A 17,169-nucleotide genomic window follows, 5' to 3' on the forward strand; every position below is an offset into this window, starting at 1 on the left:
GAACTGGAGTCATAGAAACAGGTTTGTTTCCAGGGTAAAACTCGCTCTTCTGTCAAGTTGAATGTAAGGTGACTACAGATTATTTATCATTAGAAGAGCTGAACGAGATTCCAATATGGGGTTAGTAATTGTCTGTATTCAGTAGGGAAGATAATGGCTGGAGAAATGGCTGGATTGTTGAGAGTGGACAGTACATGTAGTGGACAATCCATCAGTAATTATATAGATTTGTACTTGATCTATCATCAGGGCTCTGCAATATAAAGCTTTGTTAGTTTACACATATTCTAACAAATATATCTGTGATGGCCAAGTAGTAAAGATATTTGAGCCACTTTATCACTAACCCTTCACCTCTGGGTCATGGGCTTGAGACCTACATGGGAAAATCACCAGGAGGTACTGATCACATGTTAGCAGTTTTTCACTGTAAACTCATGTTTTCCTCCTTAAATGACACTGCCTGTTAAAAAGGACCTCAAACGACAACAGTTACCAAATATATCCTACAGGGAGTTGTCTCCCTTTTTCTTATATACATGTATCCAGATAGTGTAGGATTGCCCTATTTTGTCAAGATTAATTGGTTGTGTGTCATTCTGATAAAGTTCCATTAAATTACTCAAAGTAAAAATTGTTTATCTGCTCACCTGGCATGAAGGTGCCATATAAGCTTACGACATGGCTGTGTGTCTCATACGTTTTTTTCTGTAATCTCAATATGTGCTATATTTATCTCTACTACCACAAAACCTCACCTTGTCTGTTTCAAATCAATATGTCTTACCATACATGAGGGTAATTTATATTTGACATTTCATTTTAGTAGGATGGTAAAATTGTTTTGTCTCCAGGTAAAGCTGCAGATATATCAATACCATGTTTGAAGCTGGTAGGATTGGGTTGGGCCGATTTGTCACTGTTGTTAAGGCATTGCCAGGTCATATTTCCTCTGCCTCCGGTGTACATCAAATCTGCTTCCAAGAAATATTACTTTCTACTCTATGTAGGTGGGAAATATGATATTTTTACTTGATTCGATCAAACTTGTACAAATACAAATTAGTTTTCCTTGAGTGGTGGGAACAATTGTTTCCTCAGAATGGCAGATTCTTTAATACTAGCAACTCTGATTTATTTGCCTATTTTGAGGGGAAAAGTGTCAATGGTACGAGTGGTTTTAAATCACAGCCATTTTGTTTACTGTAAGCCTTTAATTTTTGTGGAGGATATATTTTTGTTGATTTCATAGATACTTTAAATCCGTGAATTCTGACGTCCTTGAATTGTTAAAATTAGAATAAGTAAATTTATTGAGCGAAATAGATTTACAAAAATAAGTGTCAACAAAAATTTTTTGAAAAACAACAAAAATTGAGCCACACAAGAATATGAATTTTACAGTATTTACAAATAGATTTATGTGTTTATTTACAAATAGATTTATGTATTTATTTGTTTGTTGATTTGATTAAAGGTAGATAGATAACAAATACTTATCATACAAATCAAGTGTTTTTGTAACATAAGCACAAGATCAATTTAAGTTCAAAAATTTTGTATGTGTGTATATCAAGTACCTGATTTTTGCAGAGTTATTGCCCTTAGTATATGATAATTTTCATCAGCCAAATCAGTGAAACTATGAATTTTACTTGCTTAACTAAGCAAAGCAATAAATGTGTACTGAACTTATTTATTTATTTCAGTCTACTAGATATCTTATTGTTTAACGTCACTCATGATTGATACAAATTCTTCTTGTCATTGCATTTTTATGCTCTCCCATCGGGAAGCATATAGTCACAGCTTTGTCTGTCCGTCCATCTGTTCGTCGGTCCGTTTGTGAGTTAGTCATAATTTTGTATGGAGCATAACACAGAGGTATCAACATAAAAATTCATTGGTAGATAGAGAAGTGTAGTGCACAAGAGCCATCATTCTTTTTGGTGTAATATAGGAGTTATTGCCCTTTTTTACTTTTCATACTTTAAATTTTGTCCAGAATATTACACGAAAATCACAAGAGGTATCAACATGAAACTTCTTAGGTGATAGATCTCAATGAGAAGACGGGCAGTGCATAAGAATTGTAACTCTCTTTTGCATAATAGAGGAGTTATTGCCCTTTGTTATTTTTCATACTTTCATACCATTTGGGGAGCATAATATGTCTCTGACAGCCCTTGTCATTCAGGTTAAATGAGACTCCATCCTAATGAGTTGATTAATGAAGTATTTATTGTAGAGGTAGAAAACATGATAAATGACTGCAGATCTTAAACATGTCTGATGTAGTGAGTTCAGAATGGTTTCAAGGTCTCACCATTTTGTATTTCCAGGAATGATTATTATTACAAAACAGAAAGATGGTTTGCCGCCTGTCATTAAGATCGCTAAGCTTTGATTCCAAACCAGTCTGAACATGTTATGAAGGGTCTCATTACAAACTCTGTATTTTCACCAGACACTCCAGTTTTCTTCCATATTGAGATCATGTGAATGCTACTCCTGTTACGTTCATATATAAAACAAGAATACAAATATTGTTTTCTTTTTTCCTTCCATTTTAATTAAAGTTATTCCTGAAATAGCTGCATGTAATTTGTATAAACTGGGAGAGGGAGGGAGCACCAGTCAGTATCATGATTAAAAAAACATGTTACTACATCAAAATCATTGTTGATGTAAGAACATGTTTTTCTAGATGAAAGAAAATGTGAGCATGCTGATGAAGGTTATGTGCTATCCAACAATGATTAAAGACAGTGATCTAGATTTGGTTCTCTGGTTAATTTGATTGTCGATAATCATGAAACAACACAAGACTAGGGACCACCTAATGTCAGCTGAGATCTACAAAGAAACACCTAGTACCTTGATGTGTATTGACCAGCTACACTCACTGATAACCGATCTTTAGGAATAATGGTGCCCTCAGGTATCAAGCTGTCAGGTACTTTATTACCACACGTATGTAATGGTATTTTAATTTTTCTGTTGGCTAAATTGATGTACAGTAGCTACAGAAGAGAGCAGACATGCAAATGGTCTCCCCTTTAATACACACACAACCTCTGAGTGATGGGTAAGATGTTATCGGTGAGTTTTTCACATTGGGGAATTGTAGACAGAATGCTCAGTGATAGAGATCGAAGTTAAAATGGAAATATTCAATATGACCTTGACATCTGAAGCAGGAGCATTACATAAGTGTTGCACTAGATGAAGTGTAATAAATGATATAGGGTGTCCCACAGGCCTAGTTTTACTAGGGTACTAAGACTTCTTAATATGTAAGTAAGAACATGTATAGCTTTTTACGACAGCAATTATATCTGTGCAATACTGAGAGAGACTAATAACTCACCTTACATGTGTATTGTTATTGCGAGACAGATTCATTAAAAAAATATTTCTCATTTTAGGATATTTTATAACAACATAAAATTTTACAGCAGAATGACATAACATGCTTTATATTAAAATGTTCCTCCTCAAAATAACATCTTTCACATGCAGTTTTGAAATCTGTTAAAGTAATTGTACTATACATAGATACTGAAGTAATACCTATTAGCTGTGAAGGTCTATTGTTCTATCGTTATGTAATATAGTAGAATCCATGTATATTTTTACAATGTTGTCCATTTCTAATCAAATAAACATTGTTAATTTTAAAGGTCAAGGACTTTAACCTTTAACAAAACAGTTTTCTGATGCTGTTGTTTCTTAAACTTATGAAAATGGGAGGATTTTAAAATTCAATATTCAACAGAAGTACAAAATATGTTAATAATTTACTATGGTACAACCTCAAATATTTGTAAAATATATGTCAACTTTTCCCGTTAAAGAACTACTTCTTGATAACCACAAATGAATTACCCTGACTAACTTTCAAGGTAACACAAGGTTCAAATGTGTTGAAATGTTTGAAAGACTTCTTCACAATAATCAGTTGGGCCAGAGTGTTGAAGATGGGCCTGTAGCATGCATTTATGAAGTGATACAAAGTTTGTTCAAGAACCTGACACATTTTCAAGGTCACATAGGCAAAATGACCTAAGATATTCAAACAACTTTAGGCAGTCATCAGCCCATGGTACTGATATATGGTCTGTATCATGCTGGGAGTTCAAATATAAAGGTGATTGTATTTATTAAAATGAAATGAATGACTTTGGCTAACTTGCATAACAGGTGACAAATGTTCTTCAGATATTTGAATGATTACTTCTAATCAACCAAGAGGCCCAGAATGCTCAGGCTACCAAGTTTCTTCAAGTGCATGACCTTGACCCACTTTCAAGATCACCAGAGTCAAATGTTAAAATCTCCTTATAACTCCCCCAAGAGTTACCAAGAGACCCAAGTTACTGATAATGAACCAGCAGTTTGGTTAAATGATGACAACCACGATTGTTGTAATACATTGCCATGACCTACTCTTAAAGGCTCAGTAGTCAAACATTGAAATCATCAAACAAATGCCTCAATAATCAAGAGGCCCAAAATGCTGATATAGGGCCAGTAGTATGATTTAATGTAGAATTACTAGGATTGTTCAAATGCATGACCTTGACCTACATACTGTATCAATGGTATACCCCATCTGAACACATTCATTGTATTTATCTTTCACCCGGACTGGCTTTATATATACTGTATATGGCTTCTATCAACATCTGGTGACTGTTACTGTTGAAATATGTTTAGTCAATATATGCCAATTTTCTCACTTTTATACAACATCTGCTTGACCATTGACTTCGGCCTGGAGGTTAGACACACTCAGAGTTCAAAGTTGATGGGATTTGCTGTAAAAATAATTTGTTAAAAAAGGAAAAATATTGTATGGCCTCAACATGTTACAGTATACCCTCAGTCATTTCTACAGAAATGAATTGTATTATTGTATCTCGAGTTTCATCTTGTTTCTTATTTCAGAAATCACTCGGTGGACGGATTACAGAAGAGAAGATATTGGTGATGCATCATCCTATTTTCAGGTTTGTAAAAATCATCAAAATACTTTACTTGTTATTTTTTATTTACCTGGGTAGCTGCTATGGACTTAATATCATGACATTGGAGCTATTGGTTATAGAGAAAAGGTTTTAAGGATTTTAGCATTTTTGACCTCTAAAGTTGGTCGAATAAAGTCATTCTTTTGAACAAACTGGTTAACTGTTATATTATCTTGGTTACTACCTTAGTCCTCTAGGGTATGGAAAAGAAGTTGCTTTAAGATTAAAGAGATCACAGGGGTCAAATGTGTTAAAATCTATATATGATGTATTTATTAATGAATTAATAAGGTGATGACATCAATTAGACAGGTAATGTCAAATGTTGACATCACTTAAACAGCTAATATCAACTGATGACATCAATAAGACAGGTAATATCAACTGATGACATCATTTAGACAGGTAATATCAACTGATGACATCAATTAGACAGGTAATATCTACTGATGACATCATTTAGACAGGTAATATCTACTGATGACATCAATTAGACAGGTAATATCAACTGATGACATCAATTAGACAGGTAATATCAACTGATGACATCAATTAGACAGGTAATATAAACTGATGACATCATTTAGACAGGTAGTATCAAATGATGACATCAATTAGACAGGTAATATCAACTGATGACATCAATTAGACAGGTAATATCTACTGATGACATCATTTAGACAGGTAATATCAAATGATGACATCAATTAGACAGGTAATATCAACTGATGACATCAATTAGACAGGTAGTATCAACTGATGACATCAATTAGACAGGTAATATCTACTGGTGACATCATTTAGACAGGTAATATCAAATGATGACATCAATTAGACAGGTAATATCAACTGATGACATCAATTAGACAGGTAGTATCAACTGATGACATCAATTAGACAGGTAATATCTACTGATGACATCATTTAGACAGGTAATATCAAATGATGACATCAATTAGACAGGTAATATCAACTGATGACATCAATTAGACAGGTAATATCAACTGATGACATACATTAGACAGCAAATTTCAACTGATGACATCATTTAGACAGGTAATATCAATTGATGACATACATTAGACAGCTAATATCAACTGATGACATCATTTAGACAGGTAATATCAACTGATGACATACATTAGACAGCTAATATCAACTGATGACATCATTTAGACAGGTAATATCAAATGTTGATTGACCAGTTATTTACAGAGTTTAAATCAGTATGTATTGATGGGGTTAACAATGTGTTTGTCATTGTAATCAATTTTTAATAATGGTCTTTAAGTAGTTATACCAAAATATTAATCTGGAGTTAAGTCAGGAAACTGTGGTATAATACAAAGTTTATGATATATTTCTAATATTATAATAAAAAGTGCCGTGAGTTTATTTACATTTGAATTCAATCTGTACAGGTATAATGTTTATATTGCGCTATTTATAACTTTCAGAATTTTCTATGTGTCACATGACTCACAGGATTTGAAGATCTGGAGCTACATAGCTAGAGATGGACCGACCAATGTGTTCAAGTGTAATGTCTTCAAGGCTTACAAAAAGGTAAGGACTTAAGTGATCGTATTCAGGTTTCGAAAATTCATTTCCAGAGCATCAAGGATTACTACACAAATTGCTGGCTGCTATACAATCCTGTTGGGATGTTGAAAATGCTGCCATATTTGGATACAAAGTTCACCAGGTTGGGACATCTGCACATCTCAGAATCAACCATGGCTAAATAACGTCCTTGTACTTGACGTATTCTCTACAGTCACCAATGTCTGTGGTATTGTGAGAAACATTTAGCATTACACAGTTCTGTTCTTTGACCACCAAATAACTTAGTGTGAGATGTTGGTGATGAGGTTACGTTGATCAGTAAACATATTGATAGCCATGTTATATTAGTCATCAAATCCGATCAATAAACTACTTCATTATAAAGAACCTCAATCTTCAGAAAAATAAAAACAGCTGAATTTTATTGACTTGTTTGTAATTTACTGCGACAAGAATCCTTCATGTAAATTTCATTAAAAATTTTCAATGAATTTATACAATGACTTGAGTGCCTCCACTCAATCATGTTCAACAACCTATACCAGCAGTGTTTTCTTGATGAATTTGAAACTGAATTAGATTTCATGACTACACATCTTTGATGGTGTACTAAAGTAACTGATTTCCTGGCTATCAGGATGTTTAGATACATATCCTACTACCTGGTGTGTTTGTTTGAAAACAGTAATGTATGTGTATTATACAAAAAACAAAAAAAGGGTACATTGTTAGAAAGACTGAGTGATATACCTAATATCTTATACAATAGATATACATGCTTGCACATACTAATATATTTCTTGTTGTTTTCACACCAACACTAGAGTTTTTTTAGAATTTTTAATACAGAAAAAAAATTGTCAATACTTAACCAAGGGACACAACTCTTGAAGCAAGTCTAATTTTGTTTTTGGCAAGTTAGAGAATTTTTGATTGTTTTCAAATTTGATCTGCACTTTTCTATCCATTTCTAGGTTCACTGAGGTACAAAAGATGTGTTATGCCAGTTTTCTTCCACATATCTTTCTAAAATTTCAATTTCTGGGATTTGCACTTGTAGTAAATTGGTTTTATATTTTGGCACCTCTAGTAGATGAGTGTTCTACAGGTTATAATGGAACAGCTCTGGTGTAGGATTCCTAGAGGTCAACAAGTACATACAACAACTGTATACATTAAACATGGAGAGTGTCTAATTTACCTTTCCATTTGTAATGAACATGAAAATTTGGCTAAAATATTCTTCAATACATAAATAGGATCTTATTTAATTTTCCATTTGATATGTGAAATTTATGAAACAAGTTAGAAAAATTTCATTTAGTGAAGCATCAGAGAGCTATAATGAAAAAAACCCAACTTGTAATGAGTTTCATAAATCATGTATTAAATAGGAATTCAAGCACATAAAGAAAACAGGCATTTCTATGTCAAACTTATAGTTTGAACAACATTATATTTGTGTCACAATACCCTCATCTGTGGTCTCCATTGTTTTGTCACATTGCCCTCATCTGTGGTTTCCATTGTTATGTCACAATGCCCTCATCTGTGGTCTCCATTGTTTTGTCACATTGCCCTCATCTGTGGTCTCTTTTGTTATGTCACAATGCCATCATCTCTGGTCTCCATCGTCACAATGCCCTCATCTGTGGTCTCCATCGTCACAATGCCCTCATCTGTGGTCTCCATCGATCTGTGGTCTCCATCGTTACAATGCCATCATATCTGGTCTCCATCGTCACAATGCCCTCATATCTGGTCTCCACCGTCACAATGCCCTCATCTGTGGTCTCGATTGTTACAATGCCATCATCTCTGGTCTCCATCATCACAATGACCTCATCTCTGGTCTCTATTGTTACCATGACGTCATCTCTGGTCTGTATCATCTAATGCCCTCATCTCTGGTCTGTATCATCAAATGCCCTCATCTCTGGTTTGTATCATCTAATGCCCTCATCTCTGGTCTGTATCATCAAATGCCCTCATCTCTGGTCTGTATCATCAAATGCCCTCATCTTTGGTCTGTATCATCTAATGCCCTCTTCTCTGGTCGCCATCATCACAATGCCCTCATCTCTGGTCTTTATCATTTAATGCCCTCATCTCTGGTCTGTATCATCTAATGCCCTCATCTCTGGTCTGTATCATCAAATGCCCTCATCTCTGGTCTGCATCACCTAATGGCCTCATCTCTGGTGGCCATCATCGCAATGCCCTCTGTGGATGTGTCGTTTCATTATCAAATGTGACATCTATTACATCTATATAATATGCAAATATATGACATGGGTATTTTCATTGAATAACAAGGCAATCAGATGATATACATAATTCAGGAAATATTGACATGAAAGCTTTTTTTTCTTATTTTTAATGAGTTAAAGGAATTCTGAAATGTTTTTAACACTGGTTAATTTGTAATAACACACTTAATATAAAGGATATTGACTAAAGAAGTTGTTAAGATGTTTATAATATATCTGATAAAGCTGTATTTGGAAATAAATTTTCTCATACTATATTATATACTCTTGTTGGTCTACAATGTGTCTGAATGGGGATCTGGAAATTTGTGGGATGCATTTGAGCTTTTTTGTCATTTTACTTTGTAATACTGGAGAAATGTTCCATTTCATCATTTAAAATATCATAGCTATTGTGGAGTAAATCTATGGAGTTTATCACAAACACTGAAGCGATGGCATCAGACTCATACAGGCTTCTTCATTGAGGGACCCTCAAGTTGTGTTGTGTGACAGTCCGTTCCAAAGAGCTAGCCTGACTCTGGCTACCCACTGGACAGACGGGCCAAGTGTCATCAGAGGTGGGGATAACACTGTATATTCCCTTCAGGTCTGCTGAACACCAGTGAAGTCGGTGGAACAGACAAAACAACATGTCAACCAAGCAACCAACCAATCACAAAAGGGTTGACAATGTTCTGAAAGACGTTTGTTTTACAAAAACAAAAATCCTTTATATAAGCCGTCCTTCATTAGTAAATAATAGCTTTAATTTGCTAGATTCTATAATTTTCTCTAGGTGCAGTCTTAAAAAAACAGAAACATTTCGTAAGGTCACTTCCTCCATCAAATATGAAATATATGATCGCTATGTCTGTCAATCTTATGTGTTTTCTGTGAACTTGCTATATAGTTTGATGGACATACTTATTATGCTAGCTTCAGGATTGATTTGTTATCAGATTGTTTGTCTTGGCAGAAATTTTACCAACAGATGGTAAATCTAGTAGTGTATGTAAACATCTGATATGGCTGAACAAGTCTAGATTATCAGATGGAGGGAAGTATTAGTTTAATATGTGATCTATATATATATACCTTTTCTTTATCACTGATTTAAAACATGTACCACAGGAAATGTTTATTTTTAGTCTTGTACACACAGTGCTAAATGATGAATGTGCTTGCCAAACACTCCCGTAATCTTTTTACAAATTAAAGAAAAAATCTAAATTGATGTGAACCCAACATGATCCTACTGTGCTTCTGTGTACAGTGTAACTTACTCTTAGTATGAGATAGTTTACTTTTCTAAACCTCTGCCTGCTTCTATTGCCTACTTTCCCTGCATGTACCTGATGTCATCCTTCTTTGTCCCTATATTCACCTCTGATATTATCCTTCCATGTCCCTATATTCACCTCCGATATTATCCTTCCATGTCCCTATATTCACCTCTGATATTATCCTTCCATGTCCCTATATTCACCTCTGACATTATCCTTCTTTGTCCCTATATTCACCTCTGATATTATTCTTCCATGTCCCTATATTCACCTCTGATATTATCCTTCCATGTCCCTATATTCACCTCTGATATTATCCTTCCTTGTCCCTATATTCACCTCTGATATTATCCTTCTTTGTCCCTATATTCACCTCTGATATTATCCTTCCTTGTCCCTATATTCACCTCTGATATTATCCTTCCTTGTCCCTATATTCACCTCTGATATTATCCTTCCTTGTCCCTATATTCACCTCCAATATAACCCTGCTTTGTTCCCTGCATTGGACTAATTAGAGAAACAAAATGGCAGATAGGCATAGATCTTTCTCAAATTTCATATGTAGGTTCCCCTTGGTCCCTATTGCCCATTTGATTTTGGGACTGATCAGAAAATACAAAATGGCTTCCAGCTGGACTATCTTTTATTTAACAGTAAAAGATTATTGTCGCTATTTCTGCAAATGAATGTTCAAATTTATGATTAAGAGCAAAAACAGAGAAAAGAAGGGAAAAAATCCAACTTTTAAAGCGCAAATAATGATATACCAATGATTGGGGCCAAGATCCCTCTGGGATCTCTTGTTTCCAGTGTTAACCACAAGGAAAATTTTCCTACTTTTGTAACTGACTCGTGACCTTGATGTTTAATTAGTGTAGCAGATGATTAATGATTTAGAAGCACTTTGTTATTTATGTATTACAGTTGAGAAAAATAATTGAGAAGATACATCATGTGAACCGTAAATTTCCTTCCCTCTTCTCTTTCAAATAAAAACAAGAAAGAAGACATTTATCAATTGTTTTAAATTTTGTGTTGGAGAATTAAGGAAGCATTTTACTTGTAGGAAACATGAGGGCTTTAGTAGATTGCTTTCTAATGCTGGTGTTTAGGCCGATGGATGTCCCTAGTGTAAGTTATTGTCTTACCAGGTTTAGAATTAATTCTGTGTCAAACCAGTTCTATCACTGATGTCCTAATATAGCACTGGTATGTTAATATGGTCAGGTATAAGGCCTCCAAATTTCAATTTGATCATCTACACTGCAGCATAATAAATGTTTAACCCCCCCGCACAATCAACAAACATACATCACAGCTTGATTCTTGACAAATCTTCTACATGACCAGTAAAGACATTAGATTCTAACAACATTAATAACCTTTATGATATATATTTATCTATCATATTCACAAATTTTCAATCTTTGTTTTAAAAAAAAACATCTTGGATTTTGACTTTGAAAGTTTGGTTTCGCTGTTTGTTGAGCAGATGAATTGTTTTCAAATTTCCTATGTTGGTCTCCCTTGTTTCCTAGTTGTGCCAGTTTGATTTTGGGACTGATCAGAAAAACAAAATGGCCAACAGGTCGCCATATTGGATTTTGCAGTTAATGGTTATTAAGGAATGTTTATTTTTTTATCATTATGAACAAAAACAGAGAAGAAAAAAGAAGGGAAAAGATCCATTTTTTCTAAATAAAGATTAAACAATGGTAGATGTCAAGATTCCTTTAGGATCTCTTTTGTTGCTAAATTAATTGATCTAAAAAATGTATTTTGACTTTGAAGTCTGCCAAACTACAAGTACTTTTGTTTCTGAAAATGTTGGATAATGGCCGAGAATGAAACCCTGGAGAAGAATGCTATATATACTTCTAGATGTATGTATATTTTTTTTTGGGAATGGGGGGGGGGGGTGCTCTCAGTATTGTTAGATTGCATGATGGTTCCTCCTTTGGGAATTCCAAAGACTATATAAAAAGCTTGTATTTTGTTTTGGTATAGAAGGCAAAGTGTCATGTACGAGACTAGCTAGCCACTGGATGTTTGAGACAGTTAGCCGCTGGTGTGTTGGCTGCACTTGCTCACATCTGCCTCCCAAATCAGTCTCGATACTTTGTTGGTTCAGCAGCTGTGCCGCCTCTGATAGCTGTAGAGCTTTGATAAAGGCTGCATCAGTTGCAGGCCGTAGGTTCTGTGATAGTTCCCAGTTTCTGTACCACTGGTTATAGAGTCTGTAATCAGATCTCGGGAGACACACTTGTATTAAGAGTTCTTAGATAACGCTTGATTACCGTAAATATTGAAGTAAGAATTGGAATGGATTTGAATACATTAAACATTTTACCATCATATAGACAATTTAGTTAATATCATATGTTAGTTTTAGACTTGTTAATGATTTATATAAAATAAGAGGAGACTAGACTTTCTGAAAATATTGTACATCAAAATTGACATGTAGGACATATTCTACAATGAAATCAGAAGTTTACCACAGACATTGGCTTGATTACTATAAATATAAACCTCAAACATAATTAAGACTTCATTACTACAAATATTGAATATCAAAATGATTAAAATTAAGACTAATTACCCTAAATATTGAGCATTAAAATCAGTAAAATTAAGACTGATTACCCTAAATATTGATAATTAAAATGAATAAAGTTAAGACTGATTACCCAAAATATTGAACATTTAAAACATATGTGGACTTATTGCCTCAAAGGTCAAAAGATTTTTATCGAATTAAAACTGATTACTTTAAATATCCAACATTTGAATTTTTATTGCACCTGGCCCGGAAAAGTCAAGTGAGATTATAACATACCACAGCACCAGTCTTCTGTTCCGCAAATTTTTCTACAAATTGCTGCTAGTCCTGAACGACTGATCAGATTTTGACATCAATAGAATTAGATTAAGACTTGATAAGGAATAAATTCCAAACTTACAACCAGATTAACTTCTGTGAAATATCTTTCTTATGTTGGAGCATTATAGTACCTTTTTCATCACTTTAAAAATTATTTGATTGCTTCAAAAAAATATTTGGAAATTTTGATTCTGAAAATTATCAGCCATAAAGTATTTTATTGCAATGAATAAATTACATTAAGGCCTTATATAGGTTTGGTTATACTTGACACTGGAATGACACTGAAATGGGATGAGGGCACATATTGTTACAGAATAAAGATGTGAGCTACAGCATGATGACTCAATAAATAGGCTTGAATAAGATGGTGTTTGACTTGATTTCTGAAAAATATCATAAAGAGAACATTATCTAATTATATACTGTAAACATATATAATTCAGTGGAATCCAAATTGATCCTTTTATCTTTTCTTGGTTAATTAGCAGAATGATGAAATTGCTCATACACAAAAATGGCTACATAAACACTATAATACAGAAACTGTGATTACCACTATCTTATATTTGCACCATACTTTCATTGTAAAAAGATTTAAAATAGATTTTAGAGTATGATTAGATGATATTTTATTAATGTGAGTTACCAAAATAACCACTAACAGAAAATTCCTGTACCAACAGTTAGTGCATTCCTACCTATAAGAATTCTTTATTGACTGGGTAATGTTGGGACTTAATTGATGTAAATATCACACAGTTATTAGGGTGACTGGTGATCTGTGAGAATTAATAAAGCACCACTTTATTGTCATCGTATTCATGCCTATTGGCTTCACTACAATTTTCCTTACAGTTTAATGGCTTTTTACAGGAGAAAAATCAATGGATTTTAATTGCAGTTAGCAAGTTAATAAATTTTAGAAAGAACATGAAGCATAAATATTTTATAAGATTGGAATAAAAGCATGTGACATATTTTCTAATGATTTGATTGGCTGCTGTTTTTAAGTATTGTGCAGTGTCCATGAAAATTAAACCAGAATGACACTCATACATTTTGAATTATAGGCTGACAGGTTCGGTTTCCAGAAATCACTGGCATCTTTTAGAGACACCAACGCCTTGCTCTTGCTCGTGAATGAGTTTGACATGAATGTAACACATGAAGCTCCTAATCAACCCTGACTATTCCCAGTATGTCTGCCATCCAACATTGAGGAAAAAAAACTGTTAGAGGTTAATGACACATGGAGTTTTATATATCTTAGGCATCAATAGAGGCACAAAGACAGAAAACATCTGGGAAAAAAAACATCTTATATATGCAAACAAGATGGCAGTGTGGTGACCTTGACATTTACTAGCTGGTACAGTAGGTGTTGCAACATCTGCTAATAATGCAGCTTACATGTCTTTGTGTGAAACAGATGAGAAAACTTCAAGCTATTATACTTATTAAATAAAAATCTAATTAGTCAATATGTCTGGTATTTAAGTATTAACACAGAGGCTGTGCTGATTCCCCAGAATAACATGTAAAGCTATATGACAAAACCTCCTTAACAACTCATTACACATATGTCAATGCTCACTTTGATGGTTTATCATATTATGGCATAAGAGCTGAACACCAAAACAAGCCATTCAATACATTTTATTACCGATTTAAAAGACATTTTGTACATGTTATTTGGATACTGCTGTTTTGTCATAGAAGTGTATATCACTTGAAACAATGCCACAAGCACTCTTTTGCCTTTGTCAGTTAATTGTCCTGCAGAGGACCCCTTGAATCAGTTCAATAAATTTTTACGGAAACACCCATGCGTCGAGAAGAACATAAACATTCATTTGTATGGTAGGAAAACCTTCTTCTTGTTCTAACTAGTATATTTTTTTCCCTTTCACTACAGTATAAGTTACATTTAAGATGTGTTTTCCTGCACTACAATTTGTGTATCTCGGATGGAAGGATGTAAGGAGCTTTACAAGTGGCTGAATATTGGACAGATGTAGAACACTTTCTGGTCCCTCCCACAAAAAGAAACAGGAACATGAGAAATTTATAGAAAAGTTGGAACAACAGATGAAACATGAACCATGTTACAGCCAAACAATGATATAAACTGCATTATACAGCTGTTTTGTTCTTTTAGGACTCATCACTGATATGCTAAGAGCCTAAATTCTGAAGCCAGGGAGGGGAGTGAAGAAAAATCCAATGTGATTGAAAGAAAATAAAAAAAATAGATAGGGTGGTGCATACACCCTGTAATCCAATCATGATTCCCATGAACATATCCATACTGTTCCAAAATATCTTGAAGGTTCATCTGAGGTCAACATCTAGGTCACTATTACTTGTTAGTACAGCACACAAAGGAAAATTTTGTCCTCAATACATAATAATATGCCTTTTTTATTTTGTTGGTAAAATCTGAGATATTGTTGAAATTGATAGTTAATAAACAAAATATCTGCCTGTGGGATCAATTCATGTCACTTCACCATTGTATGTTTGAAGTCAATATGCCCAAAGGGTGACACAGGACCTTTGGACCTCTTGCTAGTAATGAAGGGCAATTTGATGACAACCAATAAACTCTACATTCAATTACTTCCTGAGCTTTTATTGTGTTTAAATGTGGTTCAAATAACACGCATACATTACAGTTATATTGTTTCTTTAACAGCTTATATTTTAATTGCATTGGTTTATAATGTCTGTGAACAAATGAATTACCATAACAAAGTCTTTATGATCATGACTCAGATGACTTTGATTCAGATATGTGATCAAAGTTTTAATTTGGAATCTCTTGTTGAATGCATTCTTTTTGCATTTGGATAAATATGACTTCAGTCATCAACACTAATAAAATTCTTGATATTTTTTTTTCTTTCATTATGATTGCGAAATTTTCCACAATTACAAAGTAGTTATAACATTCACCATGAAAATGAATGCCTGTAACTGGGAATAATGTGGAGGATGTTTAAATTTCCACAGAAGCAATTTCTTTTAATGAACATCCAAATTAAAAAAGAAAATTCAGGTTTCGTCTTAATATTGATATTTAGATAAAAAATAACTATAAAAATTTGTTTAGCTCTCTGTACTTTGGAATTTGTGAATGTTTCTCTAATAGTGCATAATTGGTAAAATTCCTGTCCCTTTCTAAAGGCTAGTTTCATCACTTCAGCACGTTTTCTTAGGTTTTTATTCTCAAACTCCACAGAGTGCTAAAGGCAACCATTGACATATGATTGTAGTAAACAGGAAGAAGAGAAATCCATTGCATAGGATGGAGAATGAAATGCCCTCCATCCCCTAACAATTGATACGTCCTTTAGCAAATCATCGACATCAAATATCGATCACAAAATGTCAACAATACAGCAGAAAGCAACATTAAAATTACAAATAGCTGAAGAATCTGTTAGACACCTCAATAATTTCAACAATGCCTCACTCTGTTCTAAAATGTGAATTCTTGTATCTTATGTGGAAGTCAAATACAAATGCCAATTTAATGATAATAGTGATTTATTGGTTTAGAATTTGTTTTTGCATATTGTTATTAAAATTCACTTATCTGTTAGAATAAAACAGAAGCATAACCATAAATGATAGTATATTTACCAATAAGATATGTCTGACTCAAACATTCTTCATCATGTGACTCAAACATCCTTCATCATGTGACTCAAACATTCTTCATCATGTGACTCAAACATCCTTCATCATGTGACTCAAACATCCTTCATCATGTGACTCAAACATCCTTCATCATGTAACTCAAACATTCTTCATTATGTGACTCAAACATTCTTCATCATGTGATTCAAACATTCTTCATCGTGTGACTCAAATATTTTTCATCATGTAACTCAAACATTCTTCATCATGTGACTCAAACATTCTTCATCATGTGACTAACATTCTTCATTATGTGACTCAAACATTCTTCATCATGTGACTCAAACATTCTTCGTTAATTATCTTAAATATCCTTCATTGTGTGACTCAAACATTCTTCATCATGTGACTCAAATATTCTTCATCATGTGACTCAAACATTCTTCATTATGTATCTCAAACATTCTTCATTAATTATATGAAACACTCTTCATCATGTGACTCAA

At 33.7% G+C, this 17,169-nt stretch overlaps 1 protein-coding gene across 1 annotated transcript in view; it reads left to right on the plus strand.

Moving 5' to 3' along the window:
- LOC132556798 (carboxyl-terminal PDZ ligand of neuronal nitric oxide synthase protein-like) overlaps window positions 1-17,169 on the plus strand; it is an 84,320-nt gene that overhangs the window by 31,574 nt on the left and 35,577 nt on the right. The window contains exons 4-5 of the mRNA XM_060221243.1: window positions 4,951-5,012; window positions 6,488-6,596. Coding sequence (XP_060077226.1) covers window positions 4,951-5,012; window positions 6,488-6,596 — 171 coding nt within the window. The remainder of the gene's footprint in view (window positions 1-4,950; window positions 5,013-6,487; window positions 6,597-17,169) is intronic.

The sequence above is a fragment of the Ylistrum balloti genome, unplaced genomic scaffold, assembly GCF_031769215.1.
Source record: "Ylistrum balloti isolate Yb309-2 unplaced genomic scaffold, AGI_CSIRO_Ybal_v1 Utg370590, whole genome shotgun sequence".
In the NCBI taxonomy this organism is placed as follows: domain Eukaryota; kingdom Metazoa; phylum Mollusca; class Bivalvia; order Pectinida; family Pectinidae; genus Ylistrum; species Ylistrum balloti.